Source organism: Oreochromis aureus, linkage group 23 (assembly GCF_013358895.1).
Source record: "Oreochromis aureus strain Israel breed Guangdong linkage group 23, ZZ_aureus, whole genome shotgun sequence".
NCBI lineage: Eukaryota > Metazoa > Chordata > Actinopteri > Cichliformes > Cichlidae > Oreochromis > Oreochromis aureus.
The window spans coordinates 26,117,245-26,144,661 of NC_052963.1; the positions used below are offsets into that span (position 1 = coordinate 26,117,245).

The following is a 27,417-nucleotide window of genomic DNA, read 5'->3' on the forward strand; positions in this document are numbered from 1 at the left end:
CTCAGAAATCTTCAACTGACTTCTTTATAAATCCTGAGACTTCTTCAAGAAATTTTAAAAAATTCTAACAAACTCCATTACAGGCATCTGGAACAAGAACACTAACAAATCACTTATAACCCAAAAAAGCTACATTTGATACCACTTTGAGAGATATTTGGACATGTCCACCAAGCTCTAAACACACCTGAGAAGTATTTAAACTTCTTCAGGAGTCTTAATCATCTTTTAATCCCCTTTAGATGTGATAAAAATCACCTTAAACCAGGGGTGTCAAACTTATCTTACAATGCCGGCCACATACAGCCCACTTTGATCTTAAGCGGGCGACACATTTAACTGTTTTTCTTCATGATGAAAAAAAGCTGCTGTGACAAAAAAAGGAATCTGTCCACACAGCTCTTTGGATTTAAATTCTATGAACTAAAGGTGTAAAATTACAGAAAAAGCTATCATGGCCCAGACTGTCCAGTTTTTTTGATTTGTTCTTTAACTTTAGTCATAAAAAACAGAAATGTCTATCATAGAAAGTGAAAAACAGAAACTTTTCCTATACTCACAAAGTTACAGAGGTTTTATTAGAGACACAGTTGAGTGTTTTGCTATTTGGCATAACGTGTGAAAGTTGAAATTTCTTTAATACTAAATAGCAGAAATTAGTCTTTCTTGTCAGAGGTCATTTTTTGGGGGAAAAAAAAACAGGGCTGACAACACTGTACAAATGGCAGATCAAGTCACAGATTCAGAAATCAATTTGTCCTTTATTGCTTCCATTTCTACATTCACCTTTTTACATACATTTCCATTTCTTTCATTTCCACCTTTTTGCTGCTTTTCTACACATTCAGTTCTCCATTTCATCCCGATCATCACTTTAACCTATGACTTCTTTTCTCACAGTGCTTTCCTCATTTATTTCAGTTTCCCAAGTAAATTCATTCATTTTATGGTTAATATAGTAAATCTCAACCTCTTATTTTCACACAGAAAGAAGATAAGATTATGTTTCTAAATACAAAGTCTCCACCCTAAAAAGTTACATCCTCATTCTGATAGTTTGTAGTCGTATTAGCTGCTGCCCATGGAAGTTTGCATCCATCGCTGAAAAAAACCCGACGGATTTTTTCAATCCATAAGTCGAAATTTAAGGTTATCATCTCAATATTAAAAGTTTGACTGACTAACTCAAACTTCTGAGAAAATAAACTTGGAATTAAGTCAAAATTTTGAGATAACCTGAAAATTCGAAGTATGAATGGAAAAAATTTTCATTTTTTGTTTTTATTTTGTTTTTGTCAGTCATGGAAACAAGCTTCCATAGATGCCTACTATGAGAAAAACAAATCTGATTTGAGGGTGAAAACTGAATGCGAGTGTTGTGTGACTCATTAAGCTGGAGGCTGAAAATGCTATACAAAATAGAAACAAAGATTCAGCTGCAAAAGTCATACAAACAAGAAAAGAGATAAGAGAGACGAATGAATATAGGGATATTTACAGAAAAGGACCAACTCCATTCCTTATTAGTTACAGTCTCAGTGAATGCAGCTGGTCATAATGTAGAAAATCAGACTTTTAAATGATTATACTGAAACAAACATCAAAATAAAACACGAGCCATTAAAACATTTACACTGATGCTTAAATTTGGAGACACATCAGCCCAGCAGGACAATAAAATTACTCAAGTGATAATAATAAATCCCAACAAATAGTTAGAATTGGCTGATTTAAGGGTCAGTATCGAACATTTATTTTGCTGAAAGCATTGTGATATTATAAAAACCAATGCTTAATTTATTTTGTTTTCCCCGATCTTTTGACCTAATTGATTTGAATGTGGCTTAAGTTTTTAACTTCATGATTAACTGCAACCATAAAAACATTTCTTGAGCACAGAATACAAAATTCAGGAATATTTTCTTATTGTGATAAATTAATTTGTTTTTGGATCACTTTTTTTTTAACTAATTTTTAACATTATACTGGCTCCCCTCCACATCATCCATGATGTGGGTCTAGATGGATCTTCATATAGATTAGTTGTTGATATTTTCTTAAGAACATCAAGATTGTATCTCCCATGTATTTCAGTTTGATTTGTGAATATGAATATGATGTGAAAAGTCAGTCCTTTACACAATTCCTGGATCCACATGAGGAACCACCTCCACCTCCAGCAGAGGATATCCAATTCAACACAGATGTGTATATACTAGAAGTTGCTGAAAACTTTGGGGGAGCTTAAAGATATAAATTTAAAATGTACTGCTCAACAGTGTTATTATTAACTGACTGTTTCAGAATATTTAAAGTGTGATCTGAAGAAAACAAAATTCTCATGTGTAGAACAAACACGGGTTTCTTGTCCAATATAAAGTGCAGAAGACAGAAGAACGTGAATTTATCAATCTCAAAGAAATTCAGTGTCACTCATGTTGGAAAACATAACTAGTGTATTAAAATGAAATAAAAAGCGAAGAAACTGTTGGAGTAAAACTCTTGTGTCATCGCAACAAGCTTCTTTTCTTGAAACCATTAATATTGTACACATCCTTTTAGGTGACTGATGTAGTTAATTAGGAAGTGTGCTTTAGTGCATTCAATTAAATGCTTCAGGTGAGATTCAACTGAGTCAGCTGAGCCACACATTCATGACCACATTCAATTTTTCTGTGGTGTCTAACATCCATCTGCTCCCAGCTACATCAGCAAGCTTTCTTGTCCATCAAGCAGTCTCAACCAGTGTCAGACTGGATTCTCCATCAGCTCCCAATGACTCGTTGAAATCCTCTTCAACTTCCTCCTCATCTTCCCCTTCAAAGATTGCAGTCATGGGGGCTGCAACAAGGCGGCAGCGGGCGGCAAAGCGGCGGCTAGCCGAGCAGGGAGGAGTGAGGGAGCGAGGGCGCATGGAGGAGGATGAGAGGAAGAAGAAGGGAGAGGAGGAAGAAGATGAGAAGAAGAGGTTATTATGTGGCAGATCCTGTTGCCTCCATTCGAACATCATGGAGAAGCTCTGAGCACATGGAGATCTGGGAGGTCGCTGAACATCAAGAGTCAGGTGGGCACTGATGTCATGTGTTTCTCCAGTTTGGAAGGAGCTTGCGGAGTTTACTTGGTCTGATGATATGTGAGGTGGTGGCGCACCATGAAGGTCAGCTGCTGCAGTGGGAGAAACAACTTTCCGAAGTCGCTCAACTGCTGAGATTCGAGATGAAGAATCAGGTCGACTGCCCTTCCTCAGCAGGAGAGCCTTAAAGCTCTCACTTCTTGCTGACCTTTGACTCTTGAGTGCTGCAGGTCGCATTAGCTGGTCAGTGGGAGTCACCGGAGGGGAGGGGGAGGAGGAGGAGGAGCTTGAGACATGATGTTTGTCTTCTTCTAGATCCCTTCTTCCAAGCATCTTCCTTTTGGACCTGATACAAATGTGACAGAAAACAGTGAACAATAGTAACTGTATATTTAGAAGCTACATGCACTGAATTACATGGCCACGAGAGAGTTGCTTTTAAAAGTTACTCTCTCTGCCTTCTAGAAATCTGAAAAAATCAAATAGACAACAAAGGCATAGGTTCCTAAGAAAATGTCTAATATAGGGCACATAAACAATGACATGGCAGGAATGGAAGGGAACTTGGATGGAAGCACTTTTGTTTCAAAAGTACAGGAGAAGCTAATTAGCTGGGGATCAAAGAACAAGTAGACAAAGTAGATCTTACATTTAGTCTCTGAGGAAGAACAGGTTGTGAGTTTACCAGTGATTATATTTTTTGACTACACTCTCTTGGTATCTGTCTAGAGGTTTGAACCTACTTGTGGCTTTGATAACCAGACAATGTCTGGAGATAGTTTTGTACATTCTACTGTATGTCGGACTGCTTGATGTTATCATACCTTTGTTTCCTTACCTCCCCAGCAGGAAAGATGTATTTTCTTGTCAGTGGCTTACCTTCCCAAACTGACTTTCTCGGTCTGTAATTATTGTGTATACATGAATACCAATGATCCCTGACTCCTCGCGTCTACATGCCAAAGTATCCTTGGGCAAGATACTGAATGCCAAATAACTTTTGATGCATCCATCTGAGTGTGAGTGTGTGTGCTTGAAGGCATAGAATAAAGTACTGAATGAATGTGTTTGTGAATGGGTCACTGAGGCTTGTGGATAAAAGTGATTTGAGTGCTCAGTTAGAATAGAGAAACGCTATATAAGTACTACTACTAAATCTCTGGATTCTTTGACAGCTACAACTTATTCCTATTCCTATTTGGGGCAACAGGGAATAAGGAAAAACTAGTTTCTAGGTATAATAGGAGAATAATAAGGACACTACACACTTAGTGACTAATTAAAGGCTTTACCTGTAGACAGACCCCAACTACCAGGGCATTCATGCTGTACCTTCCCATACAGCACTGCTCCATAGAGTAAGAGGTAGAATTCAAACAAACAAGTGAGGATGTGGTTTAAAGGTTTTTACAGAACAAGTTCTTGGTTTACATTTTGTGTTCCTACCTGTGAATGATGGTGAATAGATCCTCTGTGGTTCGCGGACAACCAGAGATGAACATCTGATCTGCCGAAACGCTGCCAAACACATCAGCTGGGAAGGAAAGGAAAGGACAGTGAAAAAAAAAAAACTGAACTTCAGTTATTCATTTAACAGTTTGGTTGAACTGAAATTGAAAAGATGAAGAATACAAGAGCAAGAATACTTATTTTAAGGGTATAAAGATACCTGTATGCTCTGCAGATGACATTCACAGACATGATACTGCGGCATAAATGTAAGTTCCTGTTGAGCTGTAGTCTGACTGAACCACATACTGTACCTTACCTGCATATTTTTGTCTACTCTCACAGCTTGTTTGGGCAGGAAACTTGGCCTACTTTGCTTCACACCTGCACAAACATAAGCTCTGCCTACATTTACTGAATGACTACTAAGGCAGATACTGGGGACAGCTAATACAGAAAATGCTTACTTAGTTTCACCAAGGACTCCATAAATTATATATCTGAGCATTTGGAGAACAATAAACAGGAATCTGCAAATATTAGTTGCTATAATGCATAATAGGCTCACTCCCCACCACAATCTGAATTGGATAGGTTAAGACGCAGGATCTGTGGTCTTGACTGAACTTACCATCCTGGGGACTGCTAGCCTCCTTTGACTTTTCTCCTCCTCTCAGAGCTCCAGGCTCCTCTTGTTGTTCACCTGGCTCTTGTATCAGAAGGTCTGGTAGTGACAGTTCCCCCCGCAGGCTGTCAGTGGACAGTGCGCTGCTGAGAGAGTACCTGCTCTGACCAATCAAAGTGAAGGAGCTTTCAGAGTCACTTGTGTCTTGGTCCCAAACTTTAGTGACTTTCATCTTCTGGCTTATTTGGAGTGTCCTGTCTTTTCTTACATCTCTCTCATCTCCAGATGAGGATGAAGAGGATGATGAGGATGAGGATGATGAAGATGATGAAGATGATGGGGAGGGTTCCATTTTTGCTGACATCATTAGCAGCTGCCTGCCTGGCCTTCTCTTCCTCTTTTTCCTTGCTTTGTCTTTTTTCTTTGTGGTGGATGACATCATCATCATCCTTGCCATGTTAATCCTTCTCTCTTCCAAACTTTCCTTAATGTCTTCCTCTTCATCTTCAGCTAGTGATGACCTCATCATTCTCCTCTGAAATGGTGTATCATCTTGATAAAGTTTTATTTTAATATCACCACAACTGGGGTGTGTTACTTCAGTTTGGGTGCCCTCAGTCCATGTGGAAGTAGTTCCTTCGCTCTTTGAGTTCCCTAATGTGCTACAGGTAGCCATTCCCATGATCCTTGAGGAGGCACAGGTTCTATACATTCCCATGGCCCCCAGGGAGTAGTTGGTTTTTAAGGTATCCAAGGTTTCATTCAAAGTGTTTCGAGCCATTGTGGTCCCGGTGCCTATGGTTTTCAAGGTGCTACTGCTAGCTGTGGTGCACAGACTCTGTGAAGCACCTCCAGTCCCAGAGGTCCCTATGGAAGCCCCTCCTGTAGTTTTAGATGGAAAGAGTGGTTTGGTTGTTTTGGGTGAGGTCAGTGAGAGGTCTGGTTTCTTGTGCAAAATTGGTGGTTTTGTCCGTTGAGGGGAGCTGGCAGGTGAGTGCATGGTGATATTGGCAGATGTTGTGTTAATTGGGTATACAGGTGTCACTGAGTTATCACTGGTGGACACCAAGTGCTTTGGTGAAGGGGGACTACGGGTCACATGTTTGAGTAAAGGTGTGCAGAAAGAATCAGCAGGGAGCTGTGACTGGCTGTTGAACCCTGGTGAAAATGCTGTACTTTGTCCATTGCTCTTCAACACATCGAGTTCTCGTGTGGCGTTGCGGGATGCCGTGAGACCCAGAATGCAAAGATCAGGCTTCTTTGGTGGAACTGGCTTCTCTGGAGAGTGGAGCTTTCTTGGGCTACTTGGCTTCAAGTCCCTGTTACAGTGTTTAATATCAACATGGTTCAAATCTCCATCAGCACCACAGAGTGACTGCATTTGTGATTTTTTCTTGTCATTTTGCTCTACTTTCTCTTTGCTCTCTAACAGCATTTTTCTGCATTCTCTTTGAATCTCTGCAAGTTCTGTGAGCTTAGCATCTGTTAGCACTGTTCCTATAATGTTTTGTTGGAAAGACATAGGTTGACTTATTGTGCTGATGTGGTTATTGCCAGTTTCATAAGACATTTTCACCCATGGACTCTCAGAACTGGAGATTTCATTGTTAGCTAGTGTAGCATACATGTCTGAATCTTTCTTTCTCTGTTCATTGGACTGTCTGCATTGAGGAGTTCCACCATTCCTCAGTTGAAGCCCAAGGCTTCTCTTGCTAGCAGCGTTATGAATAATGCTTTGTGAGCTTTGAAGATTGTTAAAATCGGACTCATCTGCCAAAAGCTCAGTTTTTGTTTGTTTGAAGAAATCATCACCTGATTCATGTCCAGGTTGTTTCATTTCAGCATTGTCTGGGCTGTGAAGGCTAGCATTATCCAAGGATGCACTAGCTGTATTATCTTCATTGTTTGCAACATAACAGATATCATTTTCTGACCCTTGTTCGGCTAGTTTAACACTGGTGTTGGCTAGGCAAACAAGGTTTCCTTTGGTCAAGTCAGCCAAGTCGTGTTGAGCTTCTTTGATTGGTAGATCCTGGTTACCATGGTTACCAACAGATAACAAAGCGCCAGCATCAGTTGATGCATTGGCTGGCAGGACTTCCTGGTTCTTGATAGAGCGGAGTTTGACGTCCTGCAGAGCTTGAGCAGTTACCAGAGGGCAGGGGTGTGCTTTGCCATATTTGTGTGGAAACACCTCCAGGCTTGGTCGGGAGAGGACAGAGGCAAAAGGTGTGGGGACAGTAGACAAAGGAGGGAGAGGGGGAGGTGGTGGTGGTGGAGGGAGGTCAGCAATTGGCATGTCTGGGAGTTCTGAACATGGGGGAGGAGGGGGAGAAGTTGGGGGAGGAGGGAAGTTGGTGGAAGATGACACTGTAAATACCAGATCATGATGGGAAGTCTGCCTGACAGCGTAGGAGTAGGGGGGAGGAGGAGGCCGGGAGAAGGGAGGTAGAGGAGAAGACCTGGCAAGGGATAATGGTGGGAGAGGAGGAGGTGGAGGGGGGAGAGGAAGGGATGATGGTGGAAGAGGAACAAGAGAAAGTTTAGTGAAAGAACAAGGAGCAGGTGAGCAGGACTGCAGTGGAGGAGGAGGGGGAGGAGGAAGAGTTTCATGAATGGGAGAGCAGGAAAGTGAAAGCAAAGAAGACTCGAGTAGAGGAGGAGGAGGTGGTGGGGCAGGAAGATGAATATGTTTAGCAGAGGAGTCTGAGGAGGTGCAGGAGGAGAGGGAAGAGGTTGAAGAAAATGAGGACGAAAGGGATGAGAAAAGTGAAGACTTCCTCTCTGGCACTGGTGGCTTTGGTCTGCCTTCACCTCGAGACCTTGTCCTAGGCAGGGAGGATGCGACAGGGGAGAGGGGGAAGGAGGTAAAGCAGGAAGAGGAGAAAGGTGAGGTTGGGGGGAGGGAGAAAGCTCCAGGACTTGTTGTGAGAGGGGAGGATGGGATGAGGGGTGAAGACACTGGTGTGCCAGGAGTTGGAGTGTTAGACTGACTAGAGTACCCACTGGAGGGCGAAGCAAGTCGCTGAAGCCCAGCCACAGAAGAGGAAGCTGGAGGTTGGTGATTGAGAGTAAAAGTCAGACCTTCCTCCTCTGAACCTGGAGACCCAGGGCTGAGGTGAGTTAGTTCGAGGTTGGAAGGAGGAGAGTCAGAAGAGGTTGATGCCTGACAGTCTGGGTTTAGAGGCTCAAAGGTTGAAACTGTTCCACAGTTAAGCCCACTTTGGCGTCTTTTGGTGCTGCTTCGGGGCACCCAGGGGTCCTGAAAGTTCTGGGGAGATGACGCAGGTGTGTGCTGCATGGTGTGTTCCAGGCGGGGACTGCGCTCCACCTTGGGACTAGAAGAAGAACGCGAAGATTTGCTACGACCTGGCCGTCGCCTCAATGAATCAGAACGCAATGGTGGAGGAGGTGGACGCTTAGACTTGCGAAGGGAAATGCTGCGGGTGACAGAACGAGAGTAGCAGGAGGATGTGCTTGACTTCCTTTTCTCACGGTTTAGCGAGGGAGAGGACATCTTCACTGAACGCAAGGAGCTGCTATCAGTGCAAGAAGGGGAGGACCGACCAGAGGAGAGGAGTGGATCGCAGTTCCAACCTTCATCAGAAACACATCTCATTTCCTGGGAAATTCCACTGTGGACACTGGAGCTTGGCGAGAGGGTTTTGTAGCTCCACCTCTCTCCAGTGTAGGAACCACCATCTGAGAAACACTGGGTGTCCTGCTTTGTGGCTATCAGCTCATCCTGTGCTGGGTAATGAAACTGAGTCTCTGAATCAGTGATTGGGGAAGAGGGAAGAGAGCGGGGGGAAGAAAGGGCCTCATTATTGGGCTTATCACTGGGGGAAGCCCACTCTGATTGTAGGGCACAACTAGAGGTTGCAGGGACAGATGATATAACAGGTGAGGAGGGAAAGGAATAAGAGGAGGAGGAAGGAGACTGTGGCATTACTCTGGCAGTGGGGTCAAAGGGCAGCAGGGGGTGAAGATCGCTGGGGAATCCCTGTAGATCCTGTGACTGGAAAAGAAAACAGGAATATAAAAGAGAAAAATGATTTAAAATGTGCTCCATGCATTTCTAACTTAGCATAACTTGGTTTCCTCAAAAAGCCTGCTTTGATAGTTCTCTTCTACCCAACCGACAGTGAGCAGCAGTAACTTAAAAATTTAGAAAGGTCAACAAATGAAAGGCTCTGAGCACATGACATGCTCTCAGCATCTGTAGGACATTCTGTTCATTGGGGAAATGTTTGGAGTCTAGTTCTGAACTGTCTTACCTCTGGCCTATGTTGGCTGACACTAGCATGCCAGTCATCTGGAAACTCCTTTATTTTATGCTTTGACTTTATTAGTGTAATAATAACTTCTCATTAATTTACCTGGTAGCAAGCTGAGGAGGTGCTCAGAGTCCTGTAGGATACACTGTTACAGCTGGCCTCGGAGTTCAGGGAGGAATTGGTTGCCGGACGGGGGAGGGTGTGGCTCTCCAAGGATGGTGAGCAGCAGGAGCTGGAATGGCTACCAATACGTGGGGAAGAGGTAAGGGAGGCCATGAGGCTGGACATTCCCTCTCCTTTAGGGGCTCGGATTCTCCTTGTTGACAGCTGCTCCTCTTTTCTTAGATCTCCCTTTTCCTCCACTTCCATGTTCCTCTGCTGATGAGGAGAGGTACATTCAGATGCAGGTCGACCCACGGTGGAGAACTGACCGGGAAGAACATCAGAGATGGAGGGAGACTTCGGGAGGGCATTATCTGGTATCCCAGTAACTGTCTTGCGTCGGCTCAATTTCCGGGGTCGTCGGTTTAGTGAGTCAGCATTGGAAAGTGTTCTTCGAAAACTGGCTTGGCGATCAAAACTCTCACCTTAAGTGTTAACACACACAAAAAGGCAACAGTCAAGACAAGTCGCTACTCCGAATCCAAGTTTAGCCTATGAGACCTGTTGTAGTTTATGTAAACCTCACATCATATCCTAACTCTAATGTTTCCAGTTAGTTACTTAGAGTCCTGATAAAATCATATGTCCATTTAAGGTCTTCAAGATAAGCTTTGGCTGAAAGAAAAAAAATCTCAGTTCCAAGTAAGATCTAAAGCTATAGTTGATAGTTATATAGTTATTTAACAAACGTTAATCAAGTTTCTGTGAGAGCAGAATCCAGATGAAAATGGAGGCAATGTACCTCCGATTTCAACTCTTTGTCCAGAGTTAATTCTGAAAAGGCTAATGGTAATTTACCAAGTCCCAAGATTTGTGTGAGTTAAATCGAAGTTAAGTCGAAGTAAAGCCTCAAGCCTAAGTAGAACTTCAAGTTGGATTTGGGTCTCAAAATAGACTAGGCTAACTTATATTTCAAATCTGAGTCCTATCCAGATTCCAGATTTTAAGATTTAAGGCATGAATCAAGATGACAAAAGCTTTCTGGTCGGCTCTAAATTAGAAGAACTTCCTATGAAGATCAAACTGATTTGAGCCTGAGAAAAATTTAAAGGTAAATCTCAAGTTTATGTCTTAGTCTGTTTTTGAAACCAGATGCAAGTAGAAATTCAGTGTAGACTGAATTCTCATATTCTGTAAAGTTATTTATTTCATATTCTGTATAGTTTTTCATATTTATATCCTGTTCATATCCTGTACATAGCTTGTACTCACTACAGCCTGTACATACCTATAGTTATAGAATATTCACAACATACTTCATACCGTGTACATTATAACATACCACAATAGACCCATTTCTGTAATATACTTGCATATCTATATTATTGCTAATATATATTGTAATATATCTATATCACTAAAGCACTTCTGGATGGATGCAAACTGCATTTCGTTGCCCTGTACCTGTGACATGTGCAATGACAATAAAGTTGAATTCTATTCTATTCTATTCTATTCTATTCTATTCTATTCTATTCTATTCTAGACAATATGGCAGAAATAAATTTAAAGTTTTAGATGAGTTTCAATATTAAGTTCAGAGTCCTTACAAACAGAATCTGGATCTGAGTCCAGCTGTACCTGTTACATTAATAGGAACAATATCTGCTGCGACTGCTTCGGCCTGCTGCCTCATCCTCTCCTCCGGCGTTGGAAGTCGAGGGGGCGGTTCCATATCTATTTCGACTTTTGGCTCATATGTTTGCTCGTCATCATCATCCCAACAGGAGGTGAGATGGACGGGATTCAGGACCAGTGGTGTCAGGGGTCGCCTGTTGTTCAAGATAAACATCTCATCTTCCTCTGAGGATGTTGTGGACTGACAAAGAAAACAGGCAGAAATTAACATTTTGGTTTACAAATTGGGTTTTAATTCAGTTAAATCTGGTCCAGCAGTGCTGGGGTTTAATCTAGCCTGGAAGGGTCAAATAAATCTGTGAGTAGCTGAATTAATTCCAAGGTGAAGTCATCGCTAGTCCAGCTAATTTAGCCTTAAAGAAATTTCATGTGAGCCAAAAATTGTTCTAAGTGTAAACCCTCTAAGACTTCGACTTTGTTGACTGTTAGGGTAAAAAGCCTGTTTGGGTGTAACTGAGATGCTACTCTACTTTAGTTTTATCTAATCTAGTGTACTACAGACATGTTTATTCCATGTTTACCTTTCTTCTCCAAAGTGAAAACTTGAAACAAACTGAAAAGCAAGACTTAGAGAAAAAGTCCAAGACTCTGGACCTCTGAGGAGGGTTGAGAACACGAGGGAAGGATCAAAGGATGTGAAAAACAATTAAAGGAAAGGTTAATCATTGAGTACAACAAATAGATGGCAGAAGATGTGTCAGTACTTCATTTTGACCAGCAGATGGAAATAAAACACAAACATTCTGCACTGATTGCACAAACAGAAAAAGATCCAGAACACATCAAACCAGATGTCTGTAGTTTTAAATCAGGAAACTGGATTAAAAAATAAACAATGGACATATATAAAAATCCAGGCTCCTTTAAATATATGGAGAAACAAAGGGATTCTTGTCCTTTAAGAAGCTGTTGTCTTGTATTTTACATTGTGGCAATAAAAATAGCTTAAAAAGTTACCAGTACCAATTATTCTCAATTTATTCTTTCAGATTTAATGGTGAGCACGCTGGGCTGATATAATTGAATTCTCGGGCCTTGAGTCAGAGACACTGAACTGGTAGCGCCGGTGTCATTGTTTTCAGCCCCATTAATATGTATCACTGCATCTGTATAAACATCTTTACATGTTTCTCACCATCTTCCTGCTTTTGTCCCTCCACCCTCGTCGTGTGGTTCCGTCTGATTGGTTGATGCCGGAGAAGGGAGGAAGGGTGGGGCTGGGGGGGTGGGGCTGAGAACCACTTGGGCCGCTGTAGCCATGCTGAGTCAGCCCATTACATGCTACAAACACACCATGACGATAGAAAATAGTGAGTTGAGTACATGAGAATGATTGTGGACTGTGTGAGCTTTGCTGCAGTGATCAGCTGGGATCAGCGGGAGAGCTCAGGCTTCGTCATTTGTGTTTTCTCGCAGTGACATGTGGCGCTGCAGCTGCTGCGATGCTGCAGAGCGTGCTGCATGCAGACCCCTGCAGCACTCTGCAGTCTGCTCACAGGCTGCTGTCACCTCTAAGCCTAATTACTTCTCTGATAAGCATCAAAGAACCAGGATTTATGGCCTCAAGCGAAGGAAACTGATCATTTATAAAGCTTAAGTGCTTCACTGAAAATTTAGGGAATCAAACAGTGTAAAAGGCCTTTATTGCTCAGCAGCTATAAAAACAGACAGGAGGCTGTTTATCAGGACTGATGGCTGATTGAGGATTTACTGCAGATTTCAGAGACGTAAACATTTAAAGAGCAAATGATGAGGATTTTTTTTAACAGGCAGCTCCTTTTGCAATCTTTCCTGGCAGATTTGTTGGTGTAAACACCCAAACAATGTGAGCCTTAGAGACATGACAGTGTTATAAACAGTTATTAGTGATCTGCCACTGCAGTGAGGAAGACTGTGAGCATTTCCACCTTCAGCCCATACAGAGCAATATCAAGAGTGGAGAAGAGTACATATTCTTTCAGCAGCAATTCTGTGAGTGTGTCGGGTCAGAAGGTCACTGTCTGCTGGCATCTGTCAGCCAATGCTAATCCTACAGGACACACACACACTTAGGACTCAAGGTTTGTGTGTAACAGACCTCTGAGGCTCTGGGGGTTCACACACTTCTTGAACTTGACCAAAAATTATTTTCAATTTTCTTCTTTAAATATTTTACAGAATATATAATATGACATAAGGAAGACAAAAAGGGGAAAAAAACACATTTATTACTTATTCATTAATTCACTGTAAAATGTAATTTAATTTAATTTAAATATTTTCAATTTGTTTAAATACTTATAATCTGCTTATTTATCAAAAATCTTTTCCACCTGGGTCTACATCCAAGAATGGATACAGATTCAATCCATTAACTCAGGCTGGGAATGTTTTCTGAAGCAGACCTTATTTAGTCTGACCAGATGCTCCATGTCATTCATATGTCCGACTTCCTGCCCTCCTCATCTGCTCTGTGCGGCTTGAAAGGACTTATAATTAACTTGGATTGCAGAGCCACTTCAGAGATGCTTCTAAAATGTGGAGCAGTGGTTTTAGTGTTTTCAGTCATTTCTACGGCAGCCGCATTGCAGTTTCTCCTCCCACTCAGGTATTATTGATCGAGTTTATACACAGACTTCTTTAAGTGAACGTCTCAGTTCACGATTCCTTCACAAAACAGTCTGATTGCTGTTCTGGACTCAGGTTCAAAGCTGCTGCCTGTCTGTTCACTTTTTCTTCCTAATTTTATCCAGGCTCTCTAAATATTTGAGTTAATGAAGGTTCTCACTCTGTCTCTGTCTCTTCAAGATATGGAATAGCAGTGACTCTGACTCTTGCTTATTTGAAATAACAAAGCCCCATGATTCAAACACTGTGAACTGTTAAAAAATATCAATACATTAGCAATAATTCTCTCTTACTTTTTGAGTAAGATTGCAACACACCTAAACAGCATTTCCTAAATGCTGACTTATGCTGCATGTGGTTTTCACTTAAGCGTCTGAAATGCTTTAAAGGTTTTAGTCTTTTTTGTTAGGATGTAGAAGCACAGAATGAAAAGTGAATCTGAAGTTCCTTAAACCTGCAGTCTTTCCAGTTGCCAACAGTGGGTGACATTTTGGTTACAAAACCATGTCTGATTATATTGAAGTATATGAGGAAAAATGACCAAACTTCTCACCTGAACTATGATGTCAGTAAACACTTTTTTCATTGGTTTATGGTCTCAATAGCTACTTTTAAGTCTTATTGAAGATAACATGGCGTTCCTTTTGGAAATTATGGTTCCATTAGAGTGAGACAGGACCAGAAATCAGGGGAGGATTTAAAGTGTGGCTACTTATTTTCATCTAGAGACTTTCTCAAGTCTCTTAGCATTACTCTAAATGTGTTTCCCTACAGATCCAGTTAATCTCACATTTTTGTACGCTTAACTGACGAAACACTAAAGTACCACTCTCACCTCGCAGGTCATCAGCACTGCCTGATCGCCTTTTGCCAGGGATGAAGCGCAGACCCTGCTGAGGCTTCTGGGTAGTGTAGTGAACAGACCACTTACTGTCCCCATCCCCTGCAGCTGAAACAAAGACACACACAGAGAGAGAGAGAGAGAGAGAGAGGGAGAGTGAGGGTGAGAGTGAGAGTGAGGCTGCTTTGTGGATTTTAATCTTGTTTCAGCAAATCTTTTCACACTCAGTGATGATGAGAGCTGCCGCACTCAGCACTACTCAAGGTGACCTCCACATCACAGGGCTTTTATTGTGAAAGAGCAGCAGATTGACTGTCTGTGGTATTCAGTGGACAGATGTATGGACAGATGTGGAGCTTGAGTCTCAGCTTTCTGCAGTGTATAGACATCAGAACCAAAAACACCTCCTATAATACAAAGTAGGACCTTCTTACAATAACTTATGAGTGATTTTGTTTTTCTGCACTAAGAGTGTTTTTTTGTTTTGTTTTAGTCATTCATCTCAACCTAATAATATTCAAAAAACAAGAGAGAAAAGATCATTTGTTGCCATTAATCAACCACATCTCTCCTTAATCGCATGATCCAAGTCATCACTGATGAGTGATGGCTGATTGTTTATGTTCTGGCTTTGTTGTCAATCAAAAGACAAGTAAATAAACACTGTAACTGAGACACTATTAAATTTTAATCAAGAAAAGGTTATTTTATTTTTTCCCCTGAGCACAGCCTTAGGGGTTTAAACTAAACAATGGAAACAAACATTAATTGGACTGAAATGGTGATGCAGGAAGCTCCCGAGATCCTTGAAGGAATGCCAAAGTCCTTGAGAAATATGAAAGATTATTTAAGATGTAAGATGTAAATAATGTCATGAGGTGTTTTGGTGGGTTCTTTAGAAGAAGTGTGCAGAGGCTGAAATATGAAAATACTCTTCAGTGATTGGCAGTGGTCCGATAAATACTTTAGACAGTTCCAGAAGTGTCTAAGAAGGTATTGCGGGCTTTTGAGAAGCCTCAGTGGTGCTTGAAGTTCTAAAACATTAGAGATTCGATATAAGGCTTGCAGGGTTCTCACTGGCTCTGAAGAAGAAGGTGCAGTTCTTCTAGGAAGGCTTAAACAGTCTTTACGGGGTCCAAATAATCCTCAAGGAGGTCTGACAAGTTGTGTCAATTTTTGAGAAGGGATCACAGGTCTTTGAGAAGATTTGATGAATCCTGTGGCAGGTACCCGGGTTCTTGAGGAGGTTCTTTATGTTAGAAGGAGGCCCTTGATGAAGTCATAAAGGAATTACAGGAACCACCAAGGAGTACCGGAATGATAAAGAGACCATCCTGATTCTTGAGGTGCTTCTGCTGGTCCTTGATATGAACCTGGAGAAGCTAAGTAGTTCTTAATGGGGTCCCAGAAGTTCTTGATAGGTAGTGGTCCTTGAGCAGACAGTAGACATCTGTGGCAGCTTCAGCGGGTCATTGCAAATGTTCCGGTGATTCAAGATTGTATGTTTGTATTGTATGTTGAGGACATACTAAATGTCCACACTGATCATCAAGAAGATACTATGGTTCCTTAATTATTTTTTCCAGTTGTCCTTGAGAAGTAACACAGGTCTGTAAATAGATTTAAATTGTTGTAGAGGTCACTACGAGGTTATAAAGCTCTGAATAACTTTTCCAAGAGTCCTTGTGGAGATTCCAGGGGTCCACGAGTCCTGACAAAAGCCTTTAAATAAAACTATATTGTTCTTGAAGAGTTTCTGGGCGTTACTGGTTAAAGGGTTAAAACCTTGAGAAGACATCCTAAGGGTCCTTGTGGAGATTCCAGGACCCCTTGAGAAAGTACCGCAAATGCTGAAAAAGTCTTACAATGATCCCTAAATTAGGTTCTTGAAGTCAGTAAGATTGATACAAAGCATTTGAAGTCAGCCCTGGAGACCTTGAATAGGGTCTCTAATGTTTTACACTATAGTTACAGGTAATATAAACTCACATTTCAAATGCTCGTTAAAATGCTGATCTAAACTACGTTTGACATGATTTTTACATGCACCTGAGAGCCAATCAGGGGGTGGTATCTATGAGGTCATCTTTAGAGAGCTATAACTCACTCTACATGTACAGCTCAATGGTAAATCAATCCCTCGTCAATACAGCGGCACTCACCTCTGGTCTTACTGAGATATCTGAGGACAGATTTGATTGCCATTCCGATCAGAACCATAACGACGCCACACACTCGTTTAGACACACACACCGACACACACACACTCCTGAGGCTGCAGCAAACAGAAAGAGAGCGGGCGAGCAGCAGCAGTAATGCAGCTCGACTCGCTGCAATGCCACTCTCCTCCCACTCCTCTCTCTCTTATTCTCTTTTTATGTCACTCGCTCCCCCCTCTTTCTTCCTTTCTTATCCACACACACACACACACACATACCCTGTTGGCAGGAAGCCAGCACACGTGTGTGTCCTTCATGTGTGTCGCCAGGTTATGAAGGTTACCCGCAAATACCGCATTATCACAACGACACATGAAACATGATGCTTTGTAGATGAAGGGAGATGAAGAAACAGAATTCAAAGTGTGTGTGTGCCTCTGATGTATCCCTGTTCATCTTTTATTCTCTGTGTTCTCATGGTTCTATCTTTGTGAGGTCCAAAGAGAGTGAGGACATGCTGTCAAAGTGTGGACATCAGCCTTGACATCAGCATCTGAGGGATAAAATGAGGCAAAATGCCCCCCCCAAAAAACCCAACAAAAAACCTTCAGGGTATAACAGGTGCTAAGGTACAAAGAGATAACCAGATCCACTAAATGAATGAATAAATGCAGGTGGTGCATATTTCGTCTTTTTACAGTCAGATTTGTATCTATTTTTAACAATAACCTTTCAAAAGAATGATATAAATAAAGCAGAATACTATTTTCTTGTCCATCCATCCTTCCATTCATCCATCCATCTTGTGGTGCTTTTCTGAACGTGGGGCAACAGATCTCCCTCTAACCAGCCTGCCCTCCACGTCTTCTGGAGTGACAGCACGGTATTCTCAGCTAGCTTTACAGGAGACACTCTAAATGTCTCTGGGATGACCAAGCTCCTCATCCTATTTCTAGCAGAAAGCCCAGACAGCCTGAGAAGGAAATAATTTCCCTGCTTATATCTGTGATCCCATTCATTTGGTCACTGACCACAGTTCATGGCCATAGGTGGGGGTGGGAAGGTAGATGTAGTAACTCTAGAGCTTCGCTTTCACACTCGGCTCTCTCGTCACCGCAACAGACTGTAAAAACATCTGCATCACTGCTGCACCAATCCATCTGTTAGTCTATTACTCCTTCCCGGCCTCGATCATGAACCAGACCCCAAAATAGTTGAACTCCACCATTTAGTGCAGAAGCCATTCCCAGCCTTGAATGGCCCCACCACCCTTTTCTGACTGAGAACCATAACATCATGGAGACTTGTTTTTTAAAATTTGTAACATATTGTTCAAAAAGCCTACTTGTCTTAGTAGATGTCTTTAGTGGACATAGCAGGGGTAACTTGTACATCCCTGAAGGTTTTATTAATCCTTAATAGATATCCACAGGTTTTGGGCTACATACCACATATTGCCATGAAGATGGTGTCTTTTTCAGGCAAAGCATTGCTTATTTCAACAAGAACACCATTCTTTAACTGTCATTCCTTATGGCATGGACATTGGCTAAAGTCAGTTTCATAGTTTTCATGACAAAATGTTGGCATTTTGTCAAATTTTGTAGATTTTTTTTCTTTTCTTTTTTTTTTAGGGAAAATCTTGCTTTTTCAGCAAGACTATATTCTGCACATATTCCAACAGCAGAACTCCACAGTAAAAATATGTGCAACCCTAAGTACTTGTGGTAACACTGGCAATGGCTGATAGAGCTGACAGTCACCTTCATCATCACCTTCATCATCACCAACTGGGACAGTTCCAGTCTGTAACTGTGCCGACTATGTGGGCCAGTGGAGCAGCTAATTACCGTCTTCATGGCTGACAGCCTGTCTGTCTGTCTTCACCTTCTCACTGTTTTAATTAGTTTCATTAATTAGACAGTAAGTAGGACACACTATCATTATGTCATAGTCTTATATATAGTGTGAATCTGTTAAACTCTGAACTCTGTCAGCTGTCCAGTCAGGAAAGAGGAAGGATGGGGCTTTTCAGCTATCAATGGGAAAGACAGAGTCACGTACCACTGACTGATCAATGCTCAGTTTTCTTTGTTTTAACATTTTAAATGCTGTGGAAAGTCACCACAAAGGCAACATGAGGGCGGGATACTGAAGGTAGATGTTAGGAAGCTAACAGGTAGCAGCTGTCGCAGCTAAAAAGCCTGTTCATCATCTGTTATTCGTGGAATTAGCTTTTAGGCCAATGCGTGGAGCGGCAGCTAATCCTTGCGCGCACACACATGTACACATGAAGAAGATTATGCACACAGGGGAGATAATTAACCAAGAATATGGAGAGCTGGTGTGATTTTCTTCTGCATGTTATCAGAGAATAATAGCTGACTGGTGCTGTGATGCATTATTGATCAGACAGTCACACAGCGTGTGTGAAAGTGTGTTTACTTAGCCACAGGAGACATGCAGGCACTGAGTTGCTGCTCTAATATTCTCATTTAAACATGAAGAAACAGTGAGGCAAAGACTGAACCAAACTGGGATGAACTAATCTGGAAGATTTTACTGTATCACACTTTAATTTTACCGACACCACTAATTATGAATATCTGCCATGAGAAATCTCTTCCCAAGTCATCCAAGAGCAAATTGAATTGAGTTTAAGATCTTTTCACATGCAGTGGATCCTAGTCTGCCCTGATGAGAAGAAACACATTAAAATTTGTGCGAGATTTAGAACCAAAGAGAGCCAGGTAAAGCCATCTTTTTGTATTTTATGGAAATGGATAAACAAGAATAAGAAGACATTCAGGACCTCAAAGAGTAATGTCAGGCAAACTTAGATAACTTGGGACCAGACTAGTGGCTAAAAAACATTCATAATATCAAAGAACCAAATAAGCCAAAACAAAGTAACTGCTCCAATTTAAGACTATATCAAACCAAAACATGACAGCTGAGAACATTCAGGGCTTTATAACGCCAAACTAGGTGAGTTACTATTATTTGTTACAAAACTTAGCTAAATCTGCATAGCTGGGACCATTTAGAATATCAAACCGAGCTATCCAGGGCCAAATAAAGCCAGACCATAATAAATGGGATAATTCAGGACCTCAAGCTGGAATCCTTGGAGACCAAAGTGAGCTAAGCAAGGCTAGCTAGCAGCATTCAGGGCCTAACACAACTTATAGGACATTTATACATGCATAGGAATTCAGTCCTTCTGGGTGAGATCAAACAAAAGTAAATTTCAACTAGATTTAGGAACAAATAAAATTTGAAATTTGTGCCAGATTTAAGATCATAGAGAGCCAGACAAGCATAACTCACAGAACAGAAATGGTCAAACAAGAGTAGCTGAGAATATTCAGGAGGTCAAACCTCAGGAACATCAGGAAAAGTGAGATCATTTGGGACCAGACTAAACAGCGCTAGAGTGGTAGTAACCATTCAAGACCCACAATTTAGCACTATTCTGGGCTGAATACAAACAAAACGTAATACCTTTGATTATGTAACCTCAAATAGATAATCCAGGATAACAAATGGTACCATTCATATTATCAAAAAAGTAACTGTTCCAATTTGCCACAGTGTCTAGGAGTATTTGGGACTTTTAAAAGTCAATTCAGGCTGACTGGGATCTGTGGGAACTAAATTGAACTACGCTAGGCTACCTTGGACCAAACTGGGATAACCCCGACATGGTTGGTTAATTAACGGTCTCAAAGAAGGAGGTAATTCGGAGTGTGTTATGCTGCCTGATATGATTGAGTACCACATAAACCCAAATACATGTGTCTATTAGACTGACTATTATCTGAAATCTTTGAGGACCAAAATGGTCCAAAGAGATAGAAGTTGCACAACTCAAAACCAAAAGAACCATTTCAGGATTCCCAGCTTGGACAGTATCTTTCTAGTAGTGTAATATCAAGTACTAGTAGCAGTATTCTGGTTACCCAAATTTCTTGGTAGTACCTCTGTGTAGAAGGGGTGTAGTTTGGGTTGCTTCCTTCCCAGACATTCTCCCTTTGCGACGTCTAAAGCAGAAGAAGCTTGTCTTGCACTTCCTGCTGGGCCTGTAGTGATATTGTGGTGGCGGCTCTGGCTCCATGAATGGGGGTGTAGTTCTAAGATGAAAGGGGACAGGCAAGGTGTAACCGGGACGGGGCTCTGGGGTTGGGGGGCAGGAACTAGTTCTGCGTCGCTGGGTGAGCACTGGGCAGTTAGGGCGCTGCAGCTGAAGCGGTGGAGACTGTGGATGGGGTTTACCGCAGGCTTCTGGAGTAAGGAACAGTTTCCCACGAACCTCTGGGGTGAAGGAAGGGTTGACATGGGAGCGTGGTGGGAGTTGCTGGGGGCGGAACCAGGGGCTGTTTCCTTGATACTGCAGGTGAGTTGGGAGGGGCTTTTTTTCACTTGAGGCTGATGCAAGCTGTCCCACGCCACCTGCATTTAACCCATAGATGGCGTCATGGTGCTGGTAGATTTTAGCTCTGAGCAGGCGCCGGCGCAGACTGCCCTCTGTTTTTGGTTGCAAGGCAATCATCTTGCGTGGAAGAAGCTCATCTCGCTCTTCATCGGGACCAGAATTCCAACAATGCGACGTCACACCAGGCCCCGCCCCCTCCCCACCCAGGCATTCCACATATGAAATCATTGTTTCTCAAGCTGTGATTGGGAGTTTGATGGGCTGACAGATTACAGGTGACTAACCACTACTAAACTACAATAGTATTATCATCTTTTTACAGTAAAAGCCTGCAACAGTTTTCAACCTCTTGTTATTCAAACTCATAAAGAGATTTGTATTATCCAGGTCCTTCACAATAAATGTCCAAAGAGGATCAATAATTCCAGCAAAGGTCCTTTAAAATTCCCCCAAATTTAGTTAGCCTTTCATTGTAAAAGAGTTTGATTCTGCATTTCAAAATAAGCATTAAAAATACCTTCTGTCTTTTTTAGTCGAAGGGAAAAATGAATGTCATCGGATGCACACATTTTCCAGTTATTCACAAAAGGAGCCTTGAGCATTTCACAATAAAAGTCTTAAAATGTTAGATCTTCACAAATAGCACCTTCTGGTTCAGAACAACTATGCAAATTTGTATGATCACAAAAGGCTGATAAAGAATAATAATAAAAAAAAAAAAATGCCCTAAAACAAAGTCCAAAATGTGCTCAGTCGTTTATAAGTGACAGATCTCCAGATCCTCATGTCCACATCTGAAAATGTCCATTTCTCACAACAAACAGTCCCAACATTTCACAGTAAAAAAAAATAAAGAAAAAAAAAACCTTGGAGTGACCCTGGAATGAACGCAGTTAAAACCTTTAGGAGCTCTGTCCAACTTCTTCTTATTCCTTCACAATAAAAACCTCAGACCTCCAAACCACAAACCGAAAAGTCTCCCTCGGCCGATGTGACTCCAGAAATGATTACAGTCCAACAGTAAATGTGATTTTTCTTCAGAGGTGTTGACATAGTGCTGCTTTCTTTCCTCTCCTCTCTCTAACTCTAATCTACTAACAGGGATTATCCAGGTCTGCAGATGGCCGGTGTGGGACAGGTATTTACCACCACACTCACAACACATGTTGCTCAGTAATGCGTTACTGTGTCAAACTGGGTATCTCTAAATTTAGATCTTAAACAGAAGGTTAACATCCTTCACAGCTTAGTTAAACTTCACCTGCAAACCACACGATGTGGGTTAATACACACCTGTCAACTGCAACAAATGCACCAAATCCTACTTCTATAGCTACAGTTAGCAGTTATAGAAACTCGCTGAGCCAGAAAACATTTACATTATTATAGCCTCAAAATGACAGCGTTGACAGCAGCAAATCCTCTTTGGATTCTTTGACCAATTAATGTGCTTCAGAACCAACACTTCTTATCTTGATTATCAGCATGAAAATACACAGAATGGACATAATGATGTGGAGCTTGAACTATAGAGACTGCCATTAGTGTCATGTGCCCGCATGTACTGCTAGTGCTGAGCGCTCATTCAGCTATTTGACACTTAAATCTGAGGAATATGATGGCTTACAAAGGACTGGGTGGACTGATAAACAACCATCATTATAACTGAAGTGATTTTGATGTTCTTTGCTTGAGTTTGATAATACAAAGTTGCAGACTAGACACCAAATCTCTACTGGATTTTATTTTTTCATCTTGCTTTTTCATTGTGTGTTATTGCACCTCGGTTTGGTTTTGCTGTTGCATGTAGCTGACCCTCAGCTACATGCAACATGGACTACAGATACGTTTATCTGTAGTCCAAACGTGTTGTACCTCCATACTGAAAGTAAGTAAACGCCTCAGTCAGGTATCCACTACCAGAACTGGATCCTGCTAAATAAAATGTTAAGAAGAAAGGGGACAGTCAGCAGTTGCAGCACATTAAGGGGCACCACAAACCAGTGTGGTTTATAGTGTTCTCATAAACCACGCTGCCTCATTTGTGCACACAAACCTTCAACCAGGAAGTCCTGAAGAAGGACCTGTGTTAAAATCACTTGAACAATATCTTAGATTACCCAAGAAAAGAAACAAACCAAACTTTATATTACCATAAAAGGAAAATTAAAACGCTGATAGTCAGTGCTTGACTGGAACTTTACATTCACACATAGCATAAATGCACTACTGGCTGCTGTTCATCTGTTTGTTAACACAAAAATCTAATCAGTGAGTTACATGGCAGCAATTCATTGCCTTTAGGCATGTTCAAGAAGACCTGCTGAACTTTAAGCCGAGCACCAGATTGGTGATGAAAGGTGATCTAAGTGCCTTTAAACATGCTGTGGTTTTTAGGGTTTACAGAGAATGGTCTGAAAAATTGAAAATATTCAGTGAGCAGCGGTTCACAGGAGATTGGAGAGACAGCTTTGAGTTGATAGGAAGGCAACAGCAACTCAAAACCACTTATCACAACTAAATATGCAGAAGAGCATCTCTGAATGCAAAGCGCATCAAACATTTAAGCAAATTGGTTACAGCAGCAGAAGACCACACCGAGTGCCACTGATGTCAGCTAAGAACAGAAAACTGAGGCTATGGTTCATGTAGATTCATTGAAATTGAAGAAGATAAGACTGGAAGATGTCCCCTGGTCTGATAGGCCTTGATTTGTGCTGCAACATTCAGAGGGTGGATCCATCCCAGGTTCCAGCTGGTGGAGGTGGAGAAGTGTCCAAAGTGACCTTTAACTTACTGTTGTTGGAAATTTAATAAACATATTGAAAAAATATTCACAAAGAAAAGCAGAATAATGAAAGTCTCTGCTTTAAGTCAGTTTGGGAGGTTGTTGGTATTTTGTTGGCTCGTTATCTATCCTGAGTAAAACTGTGAGGTGTTCCTTTGAGGTGTATAAGTCACAGGGAGGTGAGGACCACAGACAGAAAGAAAGTCAAAAATGTTTATTGTTTAATTATGAAATCAGTTCTAAAACAAAAATGAGTTTTTAACCCACTTTTAAAGCATCTGTGCTTCATATGAAAGAAATGATAATATTCATTAGTTTTCTGCCTGGAGGTCTCCCTGATCAAACGCTTGATTGACTCAGGGAGAAAGTGAGAAGGGTCCCATCAATCTTCAGTTCCTCTCCCCTAGCTCTTCTCCTACGTCATCCATCGTCTGTGTCCTGGCAGTTCAGTTGTGTTTTTGAAGTGAACGTCAGGTACTTGAGAGGGGAATTTTCCCGAGGGTGAAAATGTTTTCTCTGACGGATGATGGGACAAAAATAACTGATGCGATCTTGTCCTGGCGCCTTCAGTTGTTATATTTTGTGCCTCTAACTCTTCCTATTTTTTTTCAACCACTTCACACAGGTATGATTAATACATTGAGCTTACAAAACATGTAAATACGATCTAATACGAATACTAAATACTGCAAGATTTGCTTCGAGATGCATTATGAGTACGAATACAAACGAAATTGAGCTCTAATATGCAAATGTAGCTTAAAATGATACAGAATGAGGCCACAGATAAAAGCAAACAATCTTAAAAATGAGGGACAATAAGCTCATGGGTGAAACATTTAAACATTAACTGCTAATTTGTTTTGTAGCTAAAACTGAAACATCATGAGTCGATAAACATTCTAGCAAATTTTATGTGTGCTCTTTTTGTTTTTGTTTGCTTGAGGAGGTGCAGCTTGCAGGATTTCATTAAAGAAAGATCCACAGCCACGTCTGAAGCTGCAGGAGAAGGACAGCTGTGTTATGGAGGCTCAATGCGATGCTTCAGCCTGCCCCGACAGGCCGACAGTCATTAAAGACACACACACACACACACACACACACACACACACACACACACACACGTGCCAGACTCAAGACTGCACACGTCTCTGACCCAAAACTTGGATGAAGCAGCATCATCAGTACTTGCAGTATCAGAAGTACTTGTAGTAGTTGAAATACTAGCGGTGCTATTAGGAGCAGTAACCATAGTAACAGTTGCACAAAGGAGTGCTGCAGCTGTAATCATGAAAACACTACATCTAGTCAACTCTTCACTCCCTCCATTAATCTCTCTCTCTGTGCTCAAAATAAAGCTTGCTCAACCTTCTTCAGTGCCCCAACACACACACACACACACACACGCACACGCACACGCACACACGCACACACACACACACACATTCTCTCTTTCTCACTCACACTGCAAAAAGGTTATGAAGATAACAGTGTGTGTGTGTGTGTGTGTTAATGTTGACAGTTACAGAACAAAATGACCCACATTTCTTAACTTCATGCCCTCTCTCTCTCTCTCTCTCTCTCTCTCTGTCTCGCTCTTACCTTTTAAGCAGAGCATGTTGTCCTCACTCGCTCGGCGTCCCTCAATATGACACCCAGTATATTTGTGTGTATGTGTGTGTCTGCGTTTGTGAATCTGAGATGACAAAGACTAAAGGAAAACACAAGTTCAAACTCAGATACCTCCCTCTCTCCCTCTGTCTACCCTCACTCGTTCTACCACAATAAAAGCCTTCTCTCCTCCTCTCTCCTCTCAAACCAATCCTCGCTCAACCTGAAATTACTCTCCCATCACTCCTCCCTCTCACTCGCTCAACAGGTGACCTTTAACCTCCCCATTAAGATGAGTATTTCTGCTTTGATAAAGCTTTGATCCACTCACTTCAAAATAAAAGCCCGATCTGGTGTCATCTGCTTTGTTTTAATTTAACGTGTTTCTGAGAAATCAGCCACATAAATTTCTATTCTGTGGTGTGTACATACATATACATATATATATTTATATATATTTACAATGTATTGCTCCTTATATTTTAAAACATATAATTATTCTTTCATTAAGAAAAACTCATCTTATTGAAATAAGGATGTGATGCATGAAGGAGCGTTTCCGCAGGTCCTTCCTCCCTGCAGCTGTCAGGCTGTACAATCAGAACTGCTCCCAACAAACATAATGTTTACATCAGCACTAACTGCAATAAGTTAACCAACTGATTAGCACTACAACCTGGTTTGCCTCTTATCTGTAGTTATTTTTACTTAATTTAATAACTGTACAATACTCTGTATATAGTAACCATAACCATTGTCCTTAATGTAAATATTTAAGAAAAATTGTGTATGTTTCTGTTCTGTGTCCTGTGTACTGTCTGTTTGTATATGTATCTTTTTGGCTGCTGTTACAACCAAATTTCCCCTTGTGGGACAATTAAAGGATTATTCTATTCTATTCTATTCTATTCTATTCTATTCTATTCTATTCTATAAATGGAACTAAAGTGATGTTAAAGTGAAGAAGAATTTGAAGCAGATGGTGTGGAGATCAATAGGTAGACGACCTGCTCTATCATCTGGGCCACAGCGGGTGAAATCAACACATAAATTCAGATTTTTAAAAAAGGGGTGGGGGCACCCCCCCCCCACCACACACACCCAAAGAAAAAAAAAAACCAAAAACCAAAAAAAACGAAACAAAACAAACAAAGAAAAATAAAATACAAGTGAAAGGCAGTAAAGAAGAATAAAAGAATTTCATTCCTACCTGTATGCGCGATGACGAAGCAGTGGATGGCAGAGATGTACACTGTAAAATCTAATTAGTTCCCAGAACTCAAAAAAATTATGGAAACTCGTTGCCTCAAAAAAATTGAGTAAAGCTTAGCTAAAAATGACTAAGTTAGGACAACTTATTTACTTTGAGTACTCTGTACAAGCTCATTTGTTCCCAGAACTCAAAAAAATTGGATCAAGTTTACGTAAGATGACCAAGTTAGGGCAACTTACTCATTTTGAGTACACTGTACAGCCTTGTTAGTTCCTAGAACTCAAAAAAATTATGGAAACTCGTTGCCTCAAAAAAACTAAGTAAAGCTTACTTAAGATGACTGTTAGGACAACTTATACATTCCAAGTCTGCAGTATTAACAATAACTTGATATTTCTGACTGTACAATACTATTTGTTTACCTACTGACAAACATGTTAAGTTCAACTAAATGAAAAAACAATTTGTGGTAACCTGAATATGATTAAAAATAATTAACAACAATTTTTGTAATGATGTTAAAATCAGCCCAACTTTTA

General features: G+C 41.1%; 1 protein-coding gene across 1 annotated transcript; it reads right to left on the minus strand.

Annotated features, from left to right (window-relative positions):
- Positions 1-756: 756 nt before the first annotated feature.
- nhsl1a (NHS-like 1a) lies at positions 757-25,793 on the minus strand. Its single transcript, XM_039606480.1, has 8 exons — positions 25,657-25,793; positions 14,667-14,780; positions 12,360-12,505; positions 11,168-11,405; positions 9,527-10,011; positions 5,154-9,165; positions 4,520-4,607; positions 757-3,419 (listed from the first exon to the last, which is right to left on the minus strand). Exons 1-8 carry the CDS (start codon positions 25,670-25,672, stop codon positions 2,729-2,731), a joined length of 5,790 nt encoding a protein of 1,929 aa, XP_039462414.1. The 5' UTR covers positions 25,673-25,793; the 3' UTR covers positions 757-2,728.
- Between the last annotated feature and the right edge of the window lie 1,624 nt (positions 25,794-27,417).